General features: G+C 34.3%; 1 protein-coding gene across 1 annotated transcript; it reads right to left on the reverse strand.

Moving 5' to 3' along the window:
* Positions 1-14,624: 14,624 nt before the first annotated feature.
* Positions 14,625-16,822, reverse strand: LOC117330893 (carbohydrate sulfotransferase 4-like). The gene is made up of 2 exons (XM_033889445.1): positions 16,644-16,822; positions 14,625-15,522 (listed from the first exon to the last, which is right to left on the reverse strand). Exons 1-2 carry the CDS (start codon positions 16,697-16,699, stop codon positions 14,742-14,744), a joined length of 837 nt encoding a protein of 278 aa, XP_033745336.1. The 5' UTR covers positions 16,700-16,822; the 3' UTR covers positions 14,625-14,741.
* Positions 16,823-17,027: the final 205 nt, after the last annotated feature.

Consider the following 17,027-nt stretch of genomic DNA (forward strand, 5'->3'; position numbering starts at 1 on the left):
CAAGTTCTTATTCGATCCTTTGAATACATTTCATGGTTTTACCAAAAGTATCAGTAAAAAGAAAACAAAACAAATAACAGCAGAAAAAGCAACCCTCCCCCCCCCCCCCCCCCCTCAAAAAAACAACAACAAAAAAACAAAAAAACAACCAAAAACCAAACGACACATGAATAATTAAATAAAATAACACAAGATATACAATTTAAACATTTTTCCAAACAAAGAGTTGGATATGACAGAGTCCAAATAACAACATGCGGCTGTTTCGTCCTTCTAGGAATCGTCAGTAATGCCAATTGCAAGGGTCTAAAATGTTGATGACAGGAGTAGGCGACCAAAAACGGAACTCGGTGCAAAAGACCCATAATTAAATAAATTTCATAATTTTTTAATAATGCATGTTAAAAGAACATTAGGCATATGTTTATATTGTGTAACGAATTAATTAAACTTGATAAGCAGGTTGCGATAAACCTCTGGTACTGGGAAATCCAAATGTTTGTACAAAATACGCACAAGATATTAACACATTTCTAAACAAGATGGAGGTCAATACAATAGAGCCAACATGAATTAGACTTACCGCGTGCTTCTTTCTGTAATATGTTTAGGGTCAAATCAAATAGGATATTTGTTTAGGATAACTATAAAATTCGCCATACTTTTTTTTCACGAGTAATTTCGCGATTTTTTTATCCCTGAAAACATTAAAAAATAGAGCTTGGCCAAAACATAAATATTTTCAGTACCAGCACACTGGTATTATTATTCCCTTTATTTCCTCCTTAAAGAAGAATAGCATAGTTACAATCGTAAACAGGATAATTGATATAAATGCTAATTTTGAATCTTACATCAGGATTTAGATTGTACAGATATATTTAACATTGTTTAAAAAAAGCCAATATTGACCATTATGAAATGTATTGTCTTTTTGCACCTCCTCATTCATATTTTGATATTTATTTTGAGTTTGCTGAGTCGTCTCCTAAGTATCAACAATTTAGGCCCTTGATATCATGCACTGTCGAGTCCTAGAAGGATGAAACAGCTGTTGATGCAATTAATTTAATGTTTGTCTATACAGTATTTAACAACAGTTTGTATTGAAAATTGCTATTATCTGCGTGTCATTTGTACAATTATTAACTTCAAGCCAACAAACATTCTTCGGGCTGGTAAAATGACATCTGGGTCTACAACTTGTGATTATGAATGAGATAAATATTGGACAAGCAGTTGAAAACGAAGGGCTACCAAAGGTAAGATACTTACTTCCACTTCCAATGGTAAATTTATAACTTAAACATATCAGTTTCTATGGGTATATGGACTGGCAGTCCTAAGTCAGGAAACTTGAAATTTATTGTAAGTGCGTCCAGGAGAATGGGAACTGTAGTTCTTAGTCAGGGAGTGTGAAATCTACTAAAAGTGAGTCTATGAGTATGGGAACTGTAGTCCTCAGCCAGGGAGCGTGAAATCTACAAGTGAGTCTATGAGTAGGGGAACTATAGTCCTCAGTCAGGGAGGGTGAAATCTACTAAAAGTGAGTCTATGAGTATGGGAACTGTAGTCCTCAGTCAGGGAGTGTGAAATCTACTACAAGTGAGTCTATGAGTATGGGAACTGTAGTCCTCAGTCAGGGAGTGTAAAATCTACTACAAGTGAGTCTATGAGTATGGGAACTGTAGTCCTCAGCCAGGGAGCGAGAAATCTACTACAAGTGAGTCTATGAGTATGGGAACTGTAGTCCACAGTCAGGGAGTGTGAAATCTACTTCAAGTGAGTCTATGAGTATGGGAACTGTAGTCCTCAGTCAGGGAGTGTGAAATCTGCTATAAGTGAGTCTATGAGTATGGGAACTGAAGTCCTCAGTCAGGGACCGTGAAATTAAATACCAGTTAGTGATTCAGATATGCTGTGCTAGAGTTTATTGTCAAGATAATAATGGTTAAGCAGTATTTTTTAAGACCAGAAAATATGATAAATCGCAATTATTATTTAAACTCTAAATGTGTTACCAGTTAAAAGAAATTATTCATTCCAGTTAAAACATTTAAACCCTATACCCATGGACTTTTTCAAGACATTTTATACGAACTGGACACTACTAGTATCCAGTGACGCTCTGTGATATCGTGATGATTAAAACGACAGTTGTATCGCTGTTTTTTTTGTGCAAGTTGAGTTGGACATAATTAGGACATGCCGGTGTGACCTGGCCGCATACCTGGGAAAATTCCGGCGGTTGATAAAAAGCCAATTAGGCTTTAATATGCATACACAACGAAGTTCTATCGCTCCCAATTAGTCGGGCTCCCACATCGGGGCGTCTACATTTTACCTTGTCAACTCGGCGTAAGTAAGCTAAACGTACGTGTAATTGTGGGGTTTTGTCGTATTTTATTATTGGCAGACACTATAATGTAGCGAGAGCTAGGATGTACGGAGGTACAGTAGTATTATGCCCGACGGGGGTTGCATCCAACGACGGCGTTCAAGGACATTGAACGGTATTCAACGGATGTGTATGGCTGTCACATTTACCAACCACCCGGAAAGAAAAAGCATCATGAAAATATCATTACGGAGTGAATGTTATTTAATGTGTAATAAGCCAAGTAATTCATAACATTCATGGGAAGGACATTAGTTCTGAACATTAATGAATTTTATATGCTTGATATGTAAAGGCTAGTATAACAACAAAGGAGGTGACGTCATAGGCAACAACAATGAATACCGATTACTGCAATTCAGTGGGTAACGCCGAAACATCGACGGCTAGATTTATTAACATTCTGTACAACGATGAAATCAGCGACGATACCAGTGATGACGAAAATAGTGGGATGTGTGAATATACCACTGATCCCGCCTGTGTGAACGTAGACAGCGATGATGGAGACGACGAAGATGACGACGACGATGACGACGATGACGATGACGACGATGACGATGACGAAAGTTTCCAATGTTTCTGTTCTTCTTGTCGAATAACGGGAGCGTATTGTGGCTGTGGGGACGTCGTGTGTCATGCTATTCCTACCGGTGAAGGTGACATTGAATTCGTCCTCAATACATCTGATCGTAGTACAGAACTCCGAAACATCGGAGATGTGTCCGACCGTGACATTGACACGGTCGGTTGCGTTGCACCAAACACAATGAATGATGGTGATGACTGCAAGTATCATATAGAGAAGTTTAGAGACTGTTTACCGGTCTCAAACAATGATATAAGTAAAAACATTGGTTTGGAGTTCTCAGACGATGTTCACCGCGCTTTAGAGCAGCTATCTGAGTTGAGAGTTAAATCAGGTCCAAAATGATGAGATACACCCTGGTTCATCGCCATGTGTAATGGAGGAACTGGATACTATGATAAGCTCGGAAAAATTTGTATCAGCTGTAAAAAACAGGAATTATATTTTACCCTCCTCTGATATTCTAGCAGACGGAGATATATTGCGTAGCTGTGATAATACTTTATATACATTGGATTTACCTAGAAAAAGAGGCTGTCCGAATAGTTTTGGTGATACGCTCTCATCATTTGATATTCAAGACGGAGGTGTTCCGAGTAGCTTTAAGGATACTTCACTCTCAAATGATTTACTGCATAAAGGATATTTTCCGTGCGGTGAAATCATCAACGACATTGGATACCATACAGATCAGAGATAATCCGAAAGACCACGATGACACAAAATCGTCATTAGATATCCTACAGAACAAAGACATTCCGAGAGGTCTTGACTACACATCAACTAACACACAGAAAATGCATACAGGTTTATTTCGAGCAAATCCTATTCTGATTAACGCTGAAGATCACAGTTCCCAATCAGCATTTCAGTCAAATGATTCGCTAGATATACAGGACATTCACCCTTTAAGCTTCAGACGGAGCATACGTAATACTACCACTCAAAACCCAAGAGATGGAAATATCGTTACCAAAGAAACGGAAGCGTTCCAAAACTCTATTGTATTGCCGGGTTCCAAAGAGTGGTTAGACGGAAAAGTTAAACCTTCTGCTAAACATTGGGTTGAATATATGTGGTACATGAATCATTCTTGTCAGTCGAGTGAAAAAAACAGAGACGACCCGTACCAACGTGTCATCAGAAATTGGCAAATTCCAGCAAACATACACCAAACGAAACTCGATAATGAGAACGAAAACTTGTTATCGTCGCCAAAGACCCATTATTGTCATGAAAAGCGACAACAAAAGCAGGCAGAAAATACTGGAATAAGTCTACAAGGGGACAGACAATGCTGGCGTGAAATGGTGACAATGAGAATGGAGGGGGATCCCTTATTTGTGTTGACTGGGACACCGACTGACAAGGCCCGATATCTTAACAGTACGACATCTGAGGAAGCAATGGTGACAGCTATGGCTATCGATCACAATATCTCTCACCTGCCTGACTTTTCAAAAAAGCTCCGATCGTCATACTTATCAACTATACCGGAGACAGAGTACGCAGAAGCCAAGGATGAAAACCGTACTCGAGAGGAGCGTATTAGAAAGGAGTTTCCTTCACCGGAAGGGTACAAGGAAATAGGCTCTTGGGAACCGGAAGGGGTCACAGGAAAAAGTTATTTCGAATCGGAAGGGGTCACAGGAAAAAGTTATTTCGAATCGGAAGGGGTCACAGGAAAAAGTTATTTCGAATCGGAAGGGGACACAGGAAAAAGTTATTGTAAATCGGAAGGGGATCCAGGAAAAGATTGTTGTGAATCGGAGGTGGATACAGGGAACTGTTCTAGCAAATCAGAAAAAGAAAAGGTCAAAATGGATTGGGGCTCTAGGACTCCTTTCGTCTTAACGGGAAGTAGAAAACAAGTGAAACGGATATCCCCCATTCCGGAATTTGAAATACCTGAACAAGGTAGGACAATGCTACATGCTTTATAACCTCTATATTATCTAAGATTAAAATGTATACCGTTTTATAAAGGTGTCTATTCAAGATCAACAGTTCTACATAAAACAAATGTAGACCTGCCATTTAATAACACTGTTTGAGGTTTTGTAAACTTTTTTTTTAGTTTAGTGATAATGAGATGATTCGCAAATCATCAGCTATAATAGAGTCGTGCCAGTAGACACTAGGTGTTAACGAAATAATGATTAATGATAATCCTACTAAATTGCAATTGTATAATCGTTATATTATTGTAGTTCGCCAATACGTAGGTAAACTTTACACGTCAAATATATAAAATCGTGTATTAAAAATGACAGAAACAAAATAAGTGATAATACACATTATAATTAATTTTTCTTTGTTTTCATGGTAAATACTCAAATGTGATTGGTCGAAAAATTCTTTTCATTCTTCTATGAAAGAAATTCAGAGAATGGAGCGAAAAATATGACGTCACAATACGACAATTGACGTTGTGTATTGATTTGAGAAAAAGAATCCCAAATAAACCCGTAAAATTGTACATAAACATGTTTTGAATTAGAAAAAGACAATTAACTGAAATTAATTATAAGCATTGAGGTTGATTTTTTTTATTTTCATCGGGGTATGAAAAGAATTTTTTTTGCAAACTTTGTAAGAATCCGCTAAGCGGATAAAAAAAAAACCTCAATGCTTGAATATTTTCTGGACAATCAATTATGTTAGATCAACGTTTTAAAAACGTATATTTAGTATTTCAGGCCCAGGTTTCATCAATGTTCCTGAACTTAGGAAATTCTGTAAGTTAAATTCCCCAATAGGAAAGAATTACAGAATTTGAGGGAAAAATCATAGTAACGGAACCTTCCTATGGAAGGTTTTCAGTTACGGGATTTCTATAAGTTAAGGAATATTGGAGAAACCAGCCCCAGGAGTTGTTTATGATAATATTTAAATCGTTTGTTCTACAGTTCACCCATGGGCTGATCCACTGAAAATTAATGATGTGTTAGAATTGGAGCTAGTCAAAGATATATACAGTAATCCAAAACTACAGTCTAATGTCAATAATAGTATTATGGTAAACATTGGACTTTAATTATATATAATTAATGGGATGAATTGTGTCGTTGCTGATCCTAATTAGTTTTGTACTTGTAAACTAAATATGTTATAAGCCTGTGTCTGTGGAAGCAAATATACGAAATGTATGAAATTAGCATACTAATGTCATCACGCCGAATTGACAATAATAGAAGCCTACATGGGCTTGTTCCCTGGACATTGATATCTCACCAGGGTGTAAGAGATTAGCTTGTTAGTATGAAGATTCCAGCTTGCTTGCCAGCCAAACTCTTACACATGGGTTGATATATACCTATCCACGATTCATGAACCAGTTTGATCATTTCTCTCACATGCTGTACTTCAAAAAGTAACAAATTGTAAGGTGTTGTGATTACCAATTACCAAGTATCCAAAAGTAAGGTAGAGTAATCCCAAGTTGTCACTAAATAACTACACAAAACTAGATCACTAAACTAAGCTACACAACTAAACTATAAACTACACTGAATCCTGGAAAGTAATCCCAAACTTCTCCAGAGTTTTCCCTAAGTCCAAATCAGCTCTCAACTATAACACCACCTCTCTCTATCTCTTCACTCTAAGAACTCCCTACTCCCCAGTGACCTCTCTTTTTGTCTCAACTTCTTATAATTACTACTGGTATCTATTATTAGAATGACATCATCCATACTTATATGGATTGCACCTCAGTCCACACCAATGACCTCATATCACCTACTCAGTCCACACCAATGACCTCATATCTATATATATAACAAGACCTACTCAGTCCACACCAATGACATCATATTACCTACTCAGTCCACACCAATGACCTCATATCTATATATAAACACTAGGCACTAAATAACTACTCTAGCTTCCACTTTCTAATGCCTATCCTTAACTATCTACATGTATAACCTATAGAAATAACTACATGTATAACCTATATAAATAACTACATGTATAACCTATAGAAATAACTACATGTATAACCTATATAAATAACTACATGTATAACCTATATAAATAACTACATATATAACCTGTAGAAATAACTACATGTATAACCTATAGCAATAACTACATGTATAACCTATAGAAATAACTACATGTATAACCTATAGAAATAACTACATGTATAACCTATAGAAATAACTACATGTATAACCTATAGAAATAACTACATGTATAACCTATATAAATAACTACATGTATAACCTATAGAAATAACTACATGTATAACCTATAGAAATAACTACATATATAACCTATAGCAATAACTACATGTATAACCTATATAAATAACTACATGTATAACCTATATAAATAACTACATGTATAACCTATAGAAATAACTACATGTATAACTTATAGAAATAACTACATGTATAACCTATATAAATAACTACATGTATAACCTATAGAAATAACTACATGTATAACCTATGGAAATAACTACATGTATAACCTCTATAAATAACTACATGTATAACCTATAGAAATAACTACATGTATAACCTATAGAAATAACTACATGTATAACCTAGTATAGAAATAACTACATGTATAACCTATAGAAATAACTACATGTATAACCTATAGAAATAACTACATGTATAACCTCTATAAATAACTACATATATAACCTATAGAAATAACTACATGTATAACCTATAGAAATAACTACATGTATAACCTATAGAAATAACTACATGTATAACCTATAGAAATAACTACATATATAATCTATATAAATAACAACATGTATAACCTATAGAAATAACTACATATATAACCTATAGAAATAACTACATGTATAACCTATAGAAATAACTACATATATAACCTATAGAAATAACTACATGTATAACCTATAGAAATAACTACATATATAACCTATAGAAATAACTACATGTATAACCTATAGAAATAACTACATATATAACCTATAGAAATAACTACATGTATAACCTATAGAAATAACTACATGTATAACCTATAGAAATAACTACATATATAACCTATAGAAATAACTACATATATAACCTATAGAAATAACTACATTTATAACCTATATAAATAACTACATTTATAACCTATATAAATAACTACATATATAACCTATAGAAATAACTACATGTATAACCTATAGAAATAACTACATGTATAACCTATAGAAATAACTACATGTATAACCTAGTATAGAAATAACTACATGTATAACCTATAGAAATAACTACATGTATAACCTATAGAAATAACTACATATATAATCTATATAAATAACAACATGTATAACCTATAGAAATAACTACATATATAACCTATAGAAATAACTACATGTATAACCTATAGAAATAACTACATATATAACCTATAGAAATAACTACATGTATAACCTATAGAAATAACTACATATATAACCTATAGAAATAACTACATGTATAACCTATAGAAATAACTACATATATAACCTATAGAAATAACTACATGTATAACCTATAGAAATAACTACATGTATAACCTATAGAAATAACTACATATATAACCTATAGAAATAACTACATATATAACCTATAGAAATAACTACATTTATAACCTATATAAATAACTACATTTATAACCTATAGAAATAACTACATGTATAACCTATAGAAATAACTACATGTATAACCTATAGAAATAACTACATGTATAACCTATAGAAATAACTACATGTATAACCTATAGAAATAACTACTATTTTATCACTCTATGGACCTTAAGACCATTACACCAGTCTAAACAATCCTACTGCTAATAAGACTTATCCAACCAATTAAATAATTAACTGGACCCTTATTTCCCCCACTGTCAATTAGAGCATATACTCCATATCCCATTATCATTATAGAGACTACAGAGAACCTGGCCATCCCGACCAGACACAATAAATCAATAAACTCACCTGACTATTAGGAAACAAATAATACAAGCATGATAATCCAAGAAAATGGAACCTCACACTTCCATAACTTTGATCCATTTTATGCAATTTGGTGTCAAACAGTGTATAATATGACAGCTGTGTATTTAGACCATTCTAAAACATTGTCATTATGCAAACGAGATCCTGAATCAGCCGAATAGGTCGGAGACCTGAGAATTGTTGTAGTAATACAATGACATCTGGTTGTGTCATACACATCCCTCCTTGTATATCGGTATAGTGTCTGAAGTATTGACAAAAGAACAACAGTGGTTGATGAGGGATTGATATATCATTGAGCAGTCTTCAGGTTCAGATATTGCCCGGGTCAACCGTAGTTCAGACATACTTATCAGTCTCGCAAAACGACACGTTGTTTAAGATACACAATTTAGTATCATCTTCTGAGATCTTCTGTTCGTTTATACACTTTAATATATACACGTACATGAACTGAACTTCCAATATAAGGTCGTGTTTAACATTTGTGGGGCCCACTACAGTGTTTATCCTTACCCCTGTTCCCAAGTTGAGGACGTTACATCAATTGGATTTTTATAGGAAACGTAAAACCCGTTTCATAATGTCTTGTATATATATATATCCCATTTTTTTCAAACGTTAGATGAAAGTGCGAAAATGTTTAAAAACACATAACAAGTCTTTACAAGAAGATATTCATTGGACAAAATTCTCAGTTTCTTCTAAACTAGCAGTTTACACGTGTCTTATTCCATACTAAAGCTTTATGTGAGTTTTAGCTCCTATACCTAAATGACACTTTCATCTCAAGTTTCCAATACTCTGTCATTTAGAATCCAGTGTGTTGCATATCGCATTATAATGTCTGTCACGAACATGCTACATTTAGATCATAAATATTAAGTGACATACATGTATATAGATTTTTGTAAACGTGTGACTCAATGAGGATACAATAACAAAATCCTCAGGAAAACGCATGATATTTCAGCTGCATTTGACTTATTCATTTTCGCCGATGGCAGGTGTATCCAATATCGTTGGAACATGAAGCGATACACACAAAAAGACTTCTCCGAACAAAACCATTTGCAAGCAACATTTGATAGGTAATGCTAATCGTATGAAAATATGTCGTTGGTTTAAGATAACACAGTTGTATTATTTTCAGCAATGTCGGTTCACTGTACAGGCATTATCATAAGTCTGTGTGTTACCGTGTCAGACTCCGCTGATTATTTAGGACTTCCTGTCTCAGCATTATTGAATAAACCTGTAATTTAAAAGGTACAAAAATGTGAAGTCATGGTCTTCCCACCTTCGCTAGCCAAGGCTTCTGATTACGTTTCACTCCACGAGTACTTCTGTAACGCTCGTTTTAATTGGTTAATGCGTAAATGGCGGTAATTTCGAATCCCCGCTAGAGGGCCAAATCTGACGGCTATATCTGCCGAGGGTTCGTGGAGTGAAACGTAATCAGAAGCCTTGGCTAGCGAAGATGTTGCCCTCCAGATAGGTAGATGGATTTTACTTCGTCAATGGCACCCCCAGAATATATATAGTTAATGTAACGTTCTAAAAGTAGGGAACAAGGTAGTAACCACTGAATTTGAATTTAGTTTCACCAACATTAACTTTGACAGGAAACTTCCCCGTAGACTTGATCAACCTGTACCTCTAGAAATAAATGTTTGTCAGTAGTATGCATATATCACGGAAATCGTGATGTCGGAATCAACATCAATGTACAGTCAAACCTGGTTATCTCGAAGTGGGATCATGAAAAAGGTCGAGAAAACATGAGTATAAGAGGAAATTTAGTATATTTTAGATAGACTTTACTTTAGAAACTGAATGTGTACTTCGAATTAAGCAAGGTTTTCGCATTATCGGAGTTTGAATGTGTATGATTATTGTAAGTGGGAGATGCTAAGATCTATCTATATAAACAGAGACATGAACAAAAGTCAAATGGCCATCTTGCTATTTGGTGTGGTTAAGTAAGAGAAGTAAGAGACTTGTGTAGAATAGTATGTTAAGTCCCTGATCTCTAGTTTAGAGGGCATGTATCACGATCGAGATGGTTAATACATTTCTTGTCATCAAAAGACAAACTAATATATTATTTATGTACCTGAAACTGAAAAAAAAAAAACAATTACGAAGCTGCAGTATACATTATCACAGGTAAAAATGATAGTAAACTGTTTGAAAATAATTATTAGATATATTTGTAACTTTGCTTCAGGCATGCGATCTCAGATTTGACCTGTACTTTAACATACTGCTGATTGTCGAACAGTGAGGTCAGTGCGATCGCAACTACAATATACCTATAATATAACAAGAATGTTACGACAAATCTTTTTTCGTTTAAAGAAAGCTGATACAGGCTACGGAATGTGACATGCGGTAACTGATCCGATGCGGAAACTTATCAACATATTGGGTCTACAATGGTTAGCACAGATAAAGCACTGTCAGCTTAAGCATTCTGTATAGTATCATTTTCCTCATGATATTAACACTGTACTTCTGTTTAAATACAGCTACGTGACCTTTTATCATTGGCATCTTATTATATTTAATCTGTATGAAAATCCATAATTTTTTATAGTAATAAAGTGCGAATGTCGAATATAGGTCAAGAATTGTAAATATGAAGTTTAGTTTATGCTTTGTTTGAGAGCAAACACCTGTTACGTTTAATGGTATCGAGATGTTAGCGTACATTTGAATGATATATTTGCATTTTAGCTTGACATATATGGACATGTTTTGATTTTCTTTTATAAACATATACATTTTATAAGCGATAATGTTTGATAGGTTTACTTTAAAGCTGACAGCTAACAAATGTCGGCAAAATGATGGCATTGTCCCATATAGATGTATATATAAATATAGAGCAAATCCTTAGTTTCATTAACGGTTTTACTGTGTCAGACTTCCTGGATAATACTATTAGTGTGAAATAAACGTTACCAATATTTTGCAATTGATCACACTTCCTTATGTAATATATTTGCATAACGTCAAGTTTAACAATTTTCGTCATAATCATACACCGTTTATATTACAATTGTTATATTTTTCTATAATGATGATATATAAATAATAACCTGGAGCTAAGACTTTCTAATCATTTGTTCATTATTCGTCTTCTTTCGTCATTCAGAATAACTGTTTGTTTTACACAACTGGTTTATTTATTTATTTATGTTGTTTTGTTTTTTGGTGGGTTTTTTTTTGGGGGGGGGGGGGGGGGGATTTCTCAACTTTATCATAACTTTAATTAACAAACGTAGTTCCAAGTTTTTTTTACTGTAGATTATCAGATTGCTAAATGTGTAGATCATTAGGGAGGTGTTATATCAACATACACCCTTAGGTCCGTCGTTAGGATCATATCCACATGATTTGTCTTTTATAAACACCTGTCAATCATTTCTGTGTAAGAGATATGCATCTATAACATATTTAAGCATTTATACTTAATTGTTATGCAAACATATTTAAAAATTAAATCCTAATGACAAAGATCGACTGCTGACGGAAAAAACACAGAGCTTTATGAGACGGGGGTTAATGTTAGATTATAATGGAGGAGTTTGATAACTGTCATTATGATATCATTTTGAAATCTTTCATTTCCCTGTATAATCTGTATCATGTTGATGGCAGACATCGTCAATGTATCAAAAAGAGTCGTTTTCATATACATAGTTGGTTAACGACATTTTTTATCTATATTGATCGGATTAAAATTATGTTTTTCGTTCAAACGTCAGTAATTGTTATTTTCAAATTCTATCATGTCCTTCGTCAAGCATAGCGTTACAAGTGAGTGATATCTCGGCTGTTGTCTCAGTCACATTTTATTAAGAATTGTTCAAGATCTGTCAATGTCTTTAAAAAAATCAAGAATTAGACACATTAATGCCAAACAGTAATATTAATTACTAGGAAACTGCATGATGCAGCTGTTTCGTCCTTTTAGTGATGCAAAGAGATATGTTGATACCTAGATGGCGATGGAAGAAGCTAAAAAAGATTGAAAGGAATGTGAAAATCTAGATGGATCTAGAAGTGGAGGTGTAATAACTCTAAGCATAATCTACTAGACAAATTCTTAATTGTCATTATTCTTTTTGTTGATATACATTTTACGCACAATACGAAAGTAAAAAAATGCATCCCTACCTGTAATAAAGTTTGAAATCAAAGTTCTAAATTCTTTACCGCTGATAACGGTAGCTCCTAGCTTGAATTGTGTAGATAGGGAATAAGATATATTGTGGATTCATCTTTAGCAAGTTATTAGAGAGATTCGAGTCAACATTAATCTGTTTTGTAGATAACATTCATCATATGAAACATAGCACTAGTTGAAGAAGCTTATCACCACATCATGCAATTTCCTCAATTTGTCGGCTCTGTGTATACGGTACATTAAAAAGAGATTTCGAACGTTAGTGTAATCTGTAACAGGCTTTGCATTATGTGGGCAAGCCCTTCTACGCACTACATAGTTACTGTAAACGTTCATATCTTAGCGGTATTTTATTTTCGCGTGTTTTACGTTGAAAACCTTTCGCGAAATTATAATTACGCTAATTGCATATCTCAATGGTTTTCTGTTGCAAGTGCTCTATACAAAAGTGTATACGACAAATCACCATAATATTAATCTGTTAAAATTAGGTTCAGGTATTCGCAAAAATTTGAGTGCGCCAAAATAAAGCCTTCTTCGATATTTTTATATTTATTGAGGACTGGTGTCATGGTATAGAATTTTGTTATATATTAAATTGCATTCGTGTTTTTACACAACCACTTTTATATTGTTTCGTCGAATAGACTGAGAATTATACTGATATTTCTCACTCATAAAAATATTGATGTTTAGTCATACACATGAGATACATTTGACAATTTTTATTTAAATAAATCTTATTGACAAATTTGATCAGCATGAATCACAAAGATAAAATATAAAAGGAAAAACAAATATCACTCTATATACTAGAATGAAAAAATACAACAGTAAGAAGGGGAAAATTCAAAAATACATGTATAAGTATAATTATATAACTAGATAAACGCGCACAAGACTCTTCTATACAAAAACTTTATACAGATATCTTTTTTCAAAAAAATGCTAAATCAACAATATCAATTGTCCTATACATATGCAATACTGTTTTTATTCACTGAATGCTGCCACCAGTTATATCAGCACGATTTGAAACATAAGTAGGTTTGTATCTAAATACAGTGGAGTTATTCCCCTTTGAACGAACTTTTTTTCAACGAGATCAAAACAGAAATTGACATAGTATAGTCTCGGTTCGTGGTGTCCACTATAAAATTTGGTCTCCATTGATAAGTATGTCCTCTTATCAAAACTGTTCTGACTTCTTTCACCAGTCAACACCTATAGAGGGAATTGTGATTGTGAAGAACTGAAGATTGGAGAATTTAAACGGCAAATCTTGGGGATAGAAATCCACCCGCAGTGATTAACGTCAAACAAGGATAATGGATTGTAGAAAGTACCGATTTCCATTTGAGACGTATTATATTGATCATGTAATTGCAGCTTTGAATAAAAACAAACAAACAAAAAATGAAAGCAAAAAAACAATAAAAAAAAAACAAAAAAAAAAAAACAATAAAACAAATAAATGAAATTGAAAAATGCGGGATTTGCGGGATTTTCTAGTTTTGAAATAAATGATGTTGATCCATGATAAAAGAATTGTTACATCACTTTAAACAACATGGATCTATCAATTAAGTATTCTGAGAGGAATGTCACTATTGTGTAGGTCGGCTTCTGTTTTTAACGAAGGATATCCCAATAGTTTATATACATCCCTACATCCGGGCTCCATCAACTCCAGAATTGTGCGATTAATTTTTGTTCTCCAACTCATGGCGAACTGTGCAGATGTGTTCCTGTATGTAGTTCCCGGTGAAATCGATTTCGTTTTTATCTGTGTCATGCGTCTCAGATGGTTAACTGCTCGTTCATCAAACTCAAATCCTGCGAAATCGTACATCTCTTGAACACTTTCTTTAGGATGTTGTACAAGGTCTTCATAAAAAACAGTCAATATTCTTTCCGGATGAGTCTTTTTTATTATGTCCGATTCAAGGTAGTCTTCCTTCATTTTCTTACATAACGATAATGAGCCCTCAGGTGCGGGCGTCCATTTGAAAGCATCCCTTGAAAGCATTATAGCTCGCGGGTCTCTTAAAAGGTGGATAATTTTTAGATTCGGTTCAGTTTTTAACAGTTGTGCCGCTAGATTTAAACTGATACGAGGGACTTTGCTCACTCGTGCTTTTGAGTCGGAACACTGATTCGCAAACTTTTCCCGACAGCCTTTCTGCTCACCATGGCATTCAGGAAAATACTTTTTCCACATTGGATTATGAGGACTTCCATCGAATCCTCTACTTTTCAATACTTGCCACATTTCCAAAGATTGTAACAGACGACTGTTATTACAGTGGAATATTCCTCTTAAAATGTTCAGAGCGAACTCATCTGAAGTATTAGATTTTCTGTTAAAGAAAAAGTGTAAACAATTAAGTACATGAATGAATGAATATCAAAATGTGCTTGATCTTTTACCCAAAAGAATGAAAAATGAACTAGAACTGTCGCCAGAATGGCTGACTAATACCCCCGCAATCTGCATGAGTCAATGGTGAATTGGAACTGTTAATTAGAGGCTAAATAAGATAACCCAGTAATATAGTGACCAGTTGCCATAGCAACCATAATTTTGAGAAAAATAAAGTGAGATGCACATCAAACACGGTTCTCTATATTTGTGTGAAGTTTCATTGAAATTGGCCCTTCGGTTTAGGAGGAGTTGTCCGGACAAACTTAAAGTTATGGTTCTTATCGAAAAACCTGTTTATAGTGACCAGTTGCCATAGCAACCATAATTTTGAGAAAAATAAAGTGAGATGCACATCAAACACGGTTCTCTATATTTGTGTGAAGTTTCATTGAAATTGGCCCTTCGGTTTAGGAGGAGTTGTCCGGACAAACTTAAAGTTCTGGTTCTTATCGGAAAACCTGTTTATAGTAACCAGTTGCCATAGCAACCATAAGTTTGAGAAAAATAAAGTGGCATGCACATCTTCACATGATCATTAATATTTGTGTGAAGTTTCATTGGAATTGGCCCATCGGTTTAGGAGGATTGTCTGGACAAAATGCGTCTACAGACGGACGGACGGACGGACGGACGGACAACCTGATTCCAGTATACCCCCTAACTTCGTTGCGGGGGTATAACTAAATCAGAATAAAACATTTCGGTATTTGTCAAGGAAGTCATAATATTAGGAACAGGTTCTTTACTATCGAATCTTTCTTCCTAGATGCGTAAATATCATAGGAAAGGCAATACTGAATGTTACTATCCAGAAATGGTCAATTAACTAAAGATCGAGGTAAGCGATTGATGTTGAAGTGTCCATGGTATCCTTGATTTAAGTCTCCCACAGAAGACCCCTTGCGCTCTTCCACCCGGGTCAACAAGCGTGATTAATAAATGTTGGTATAATTTGTTTCGGAATTGTTGTAAAATAAATAAAACTTGCATTTTTTAAAAATCATTATATAATGACAGCTTTGTAGAAAAAAAGATGGTGTTAGTTTGTATACGTACTGGCAGTGTTCGTCCTGCATGTTACAGATACAGCCTGGCTTGAAGTACCGCAACATATTCCGTCTATATAAAGGTTCGTAAATATAAAAGTTCCCTTGTCGCAGTCCTAGGATTTCTCCTGTAAATGTAGTTCCCCCACGTAGATACCCAATCAGGAGTATATCATAATTAGTCCTAAACAGGGCTAGCTTCGAGGCAAATAGACGTACGGATCTGAAATGTAATAAAATGTAGATCATAGGACTTAATTTATCGTGAGAGATTGAAATTTGCGTGAAGTCTGAGATAATATTGGGATGAGGGAAGGCATTTAAGAGGAATGGTTTAAAGGTAAGCATACATTTAAATTATTTAGGATATCACCATAATATTTACATATTAAGT

This window comes from Pecten maximus, chromosome 7 (assembly GCF_902652985.1).
Source record: "Pecten maximus chromosome 7, xPecMax1.1, whole genome shotgun sequence".
In the NCBI taxonomy this organism is placed as follows: Eukaryota; Metazoa; Mollusca; class Bivalvia; order Pectinida; family Pectinidae; genus Pecten; species Pecten maximus.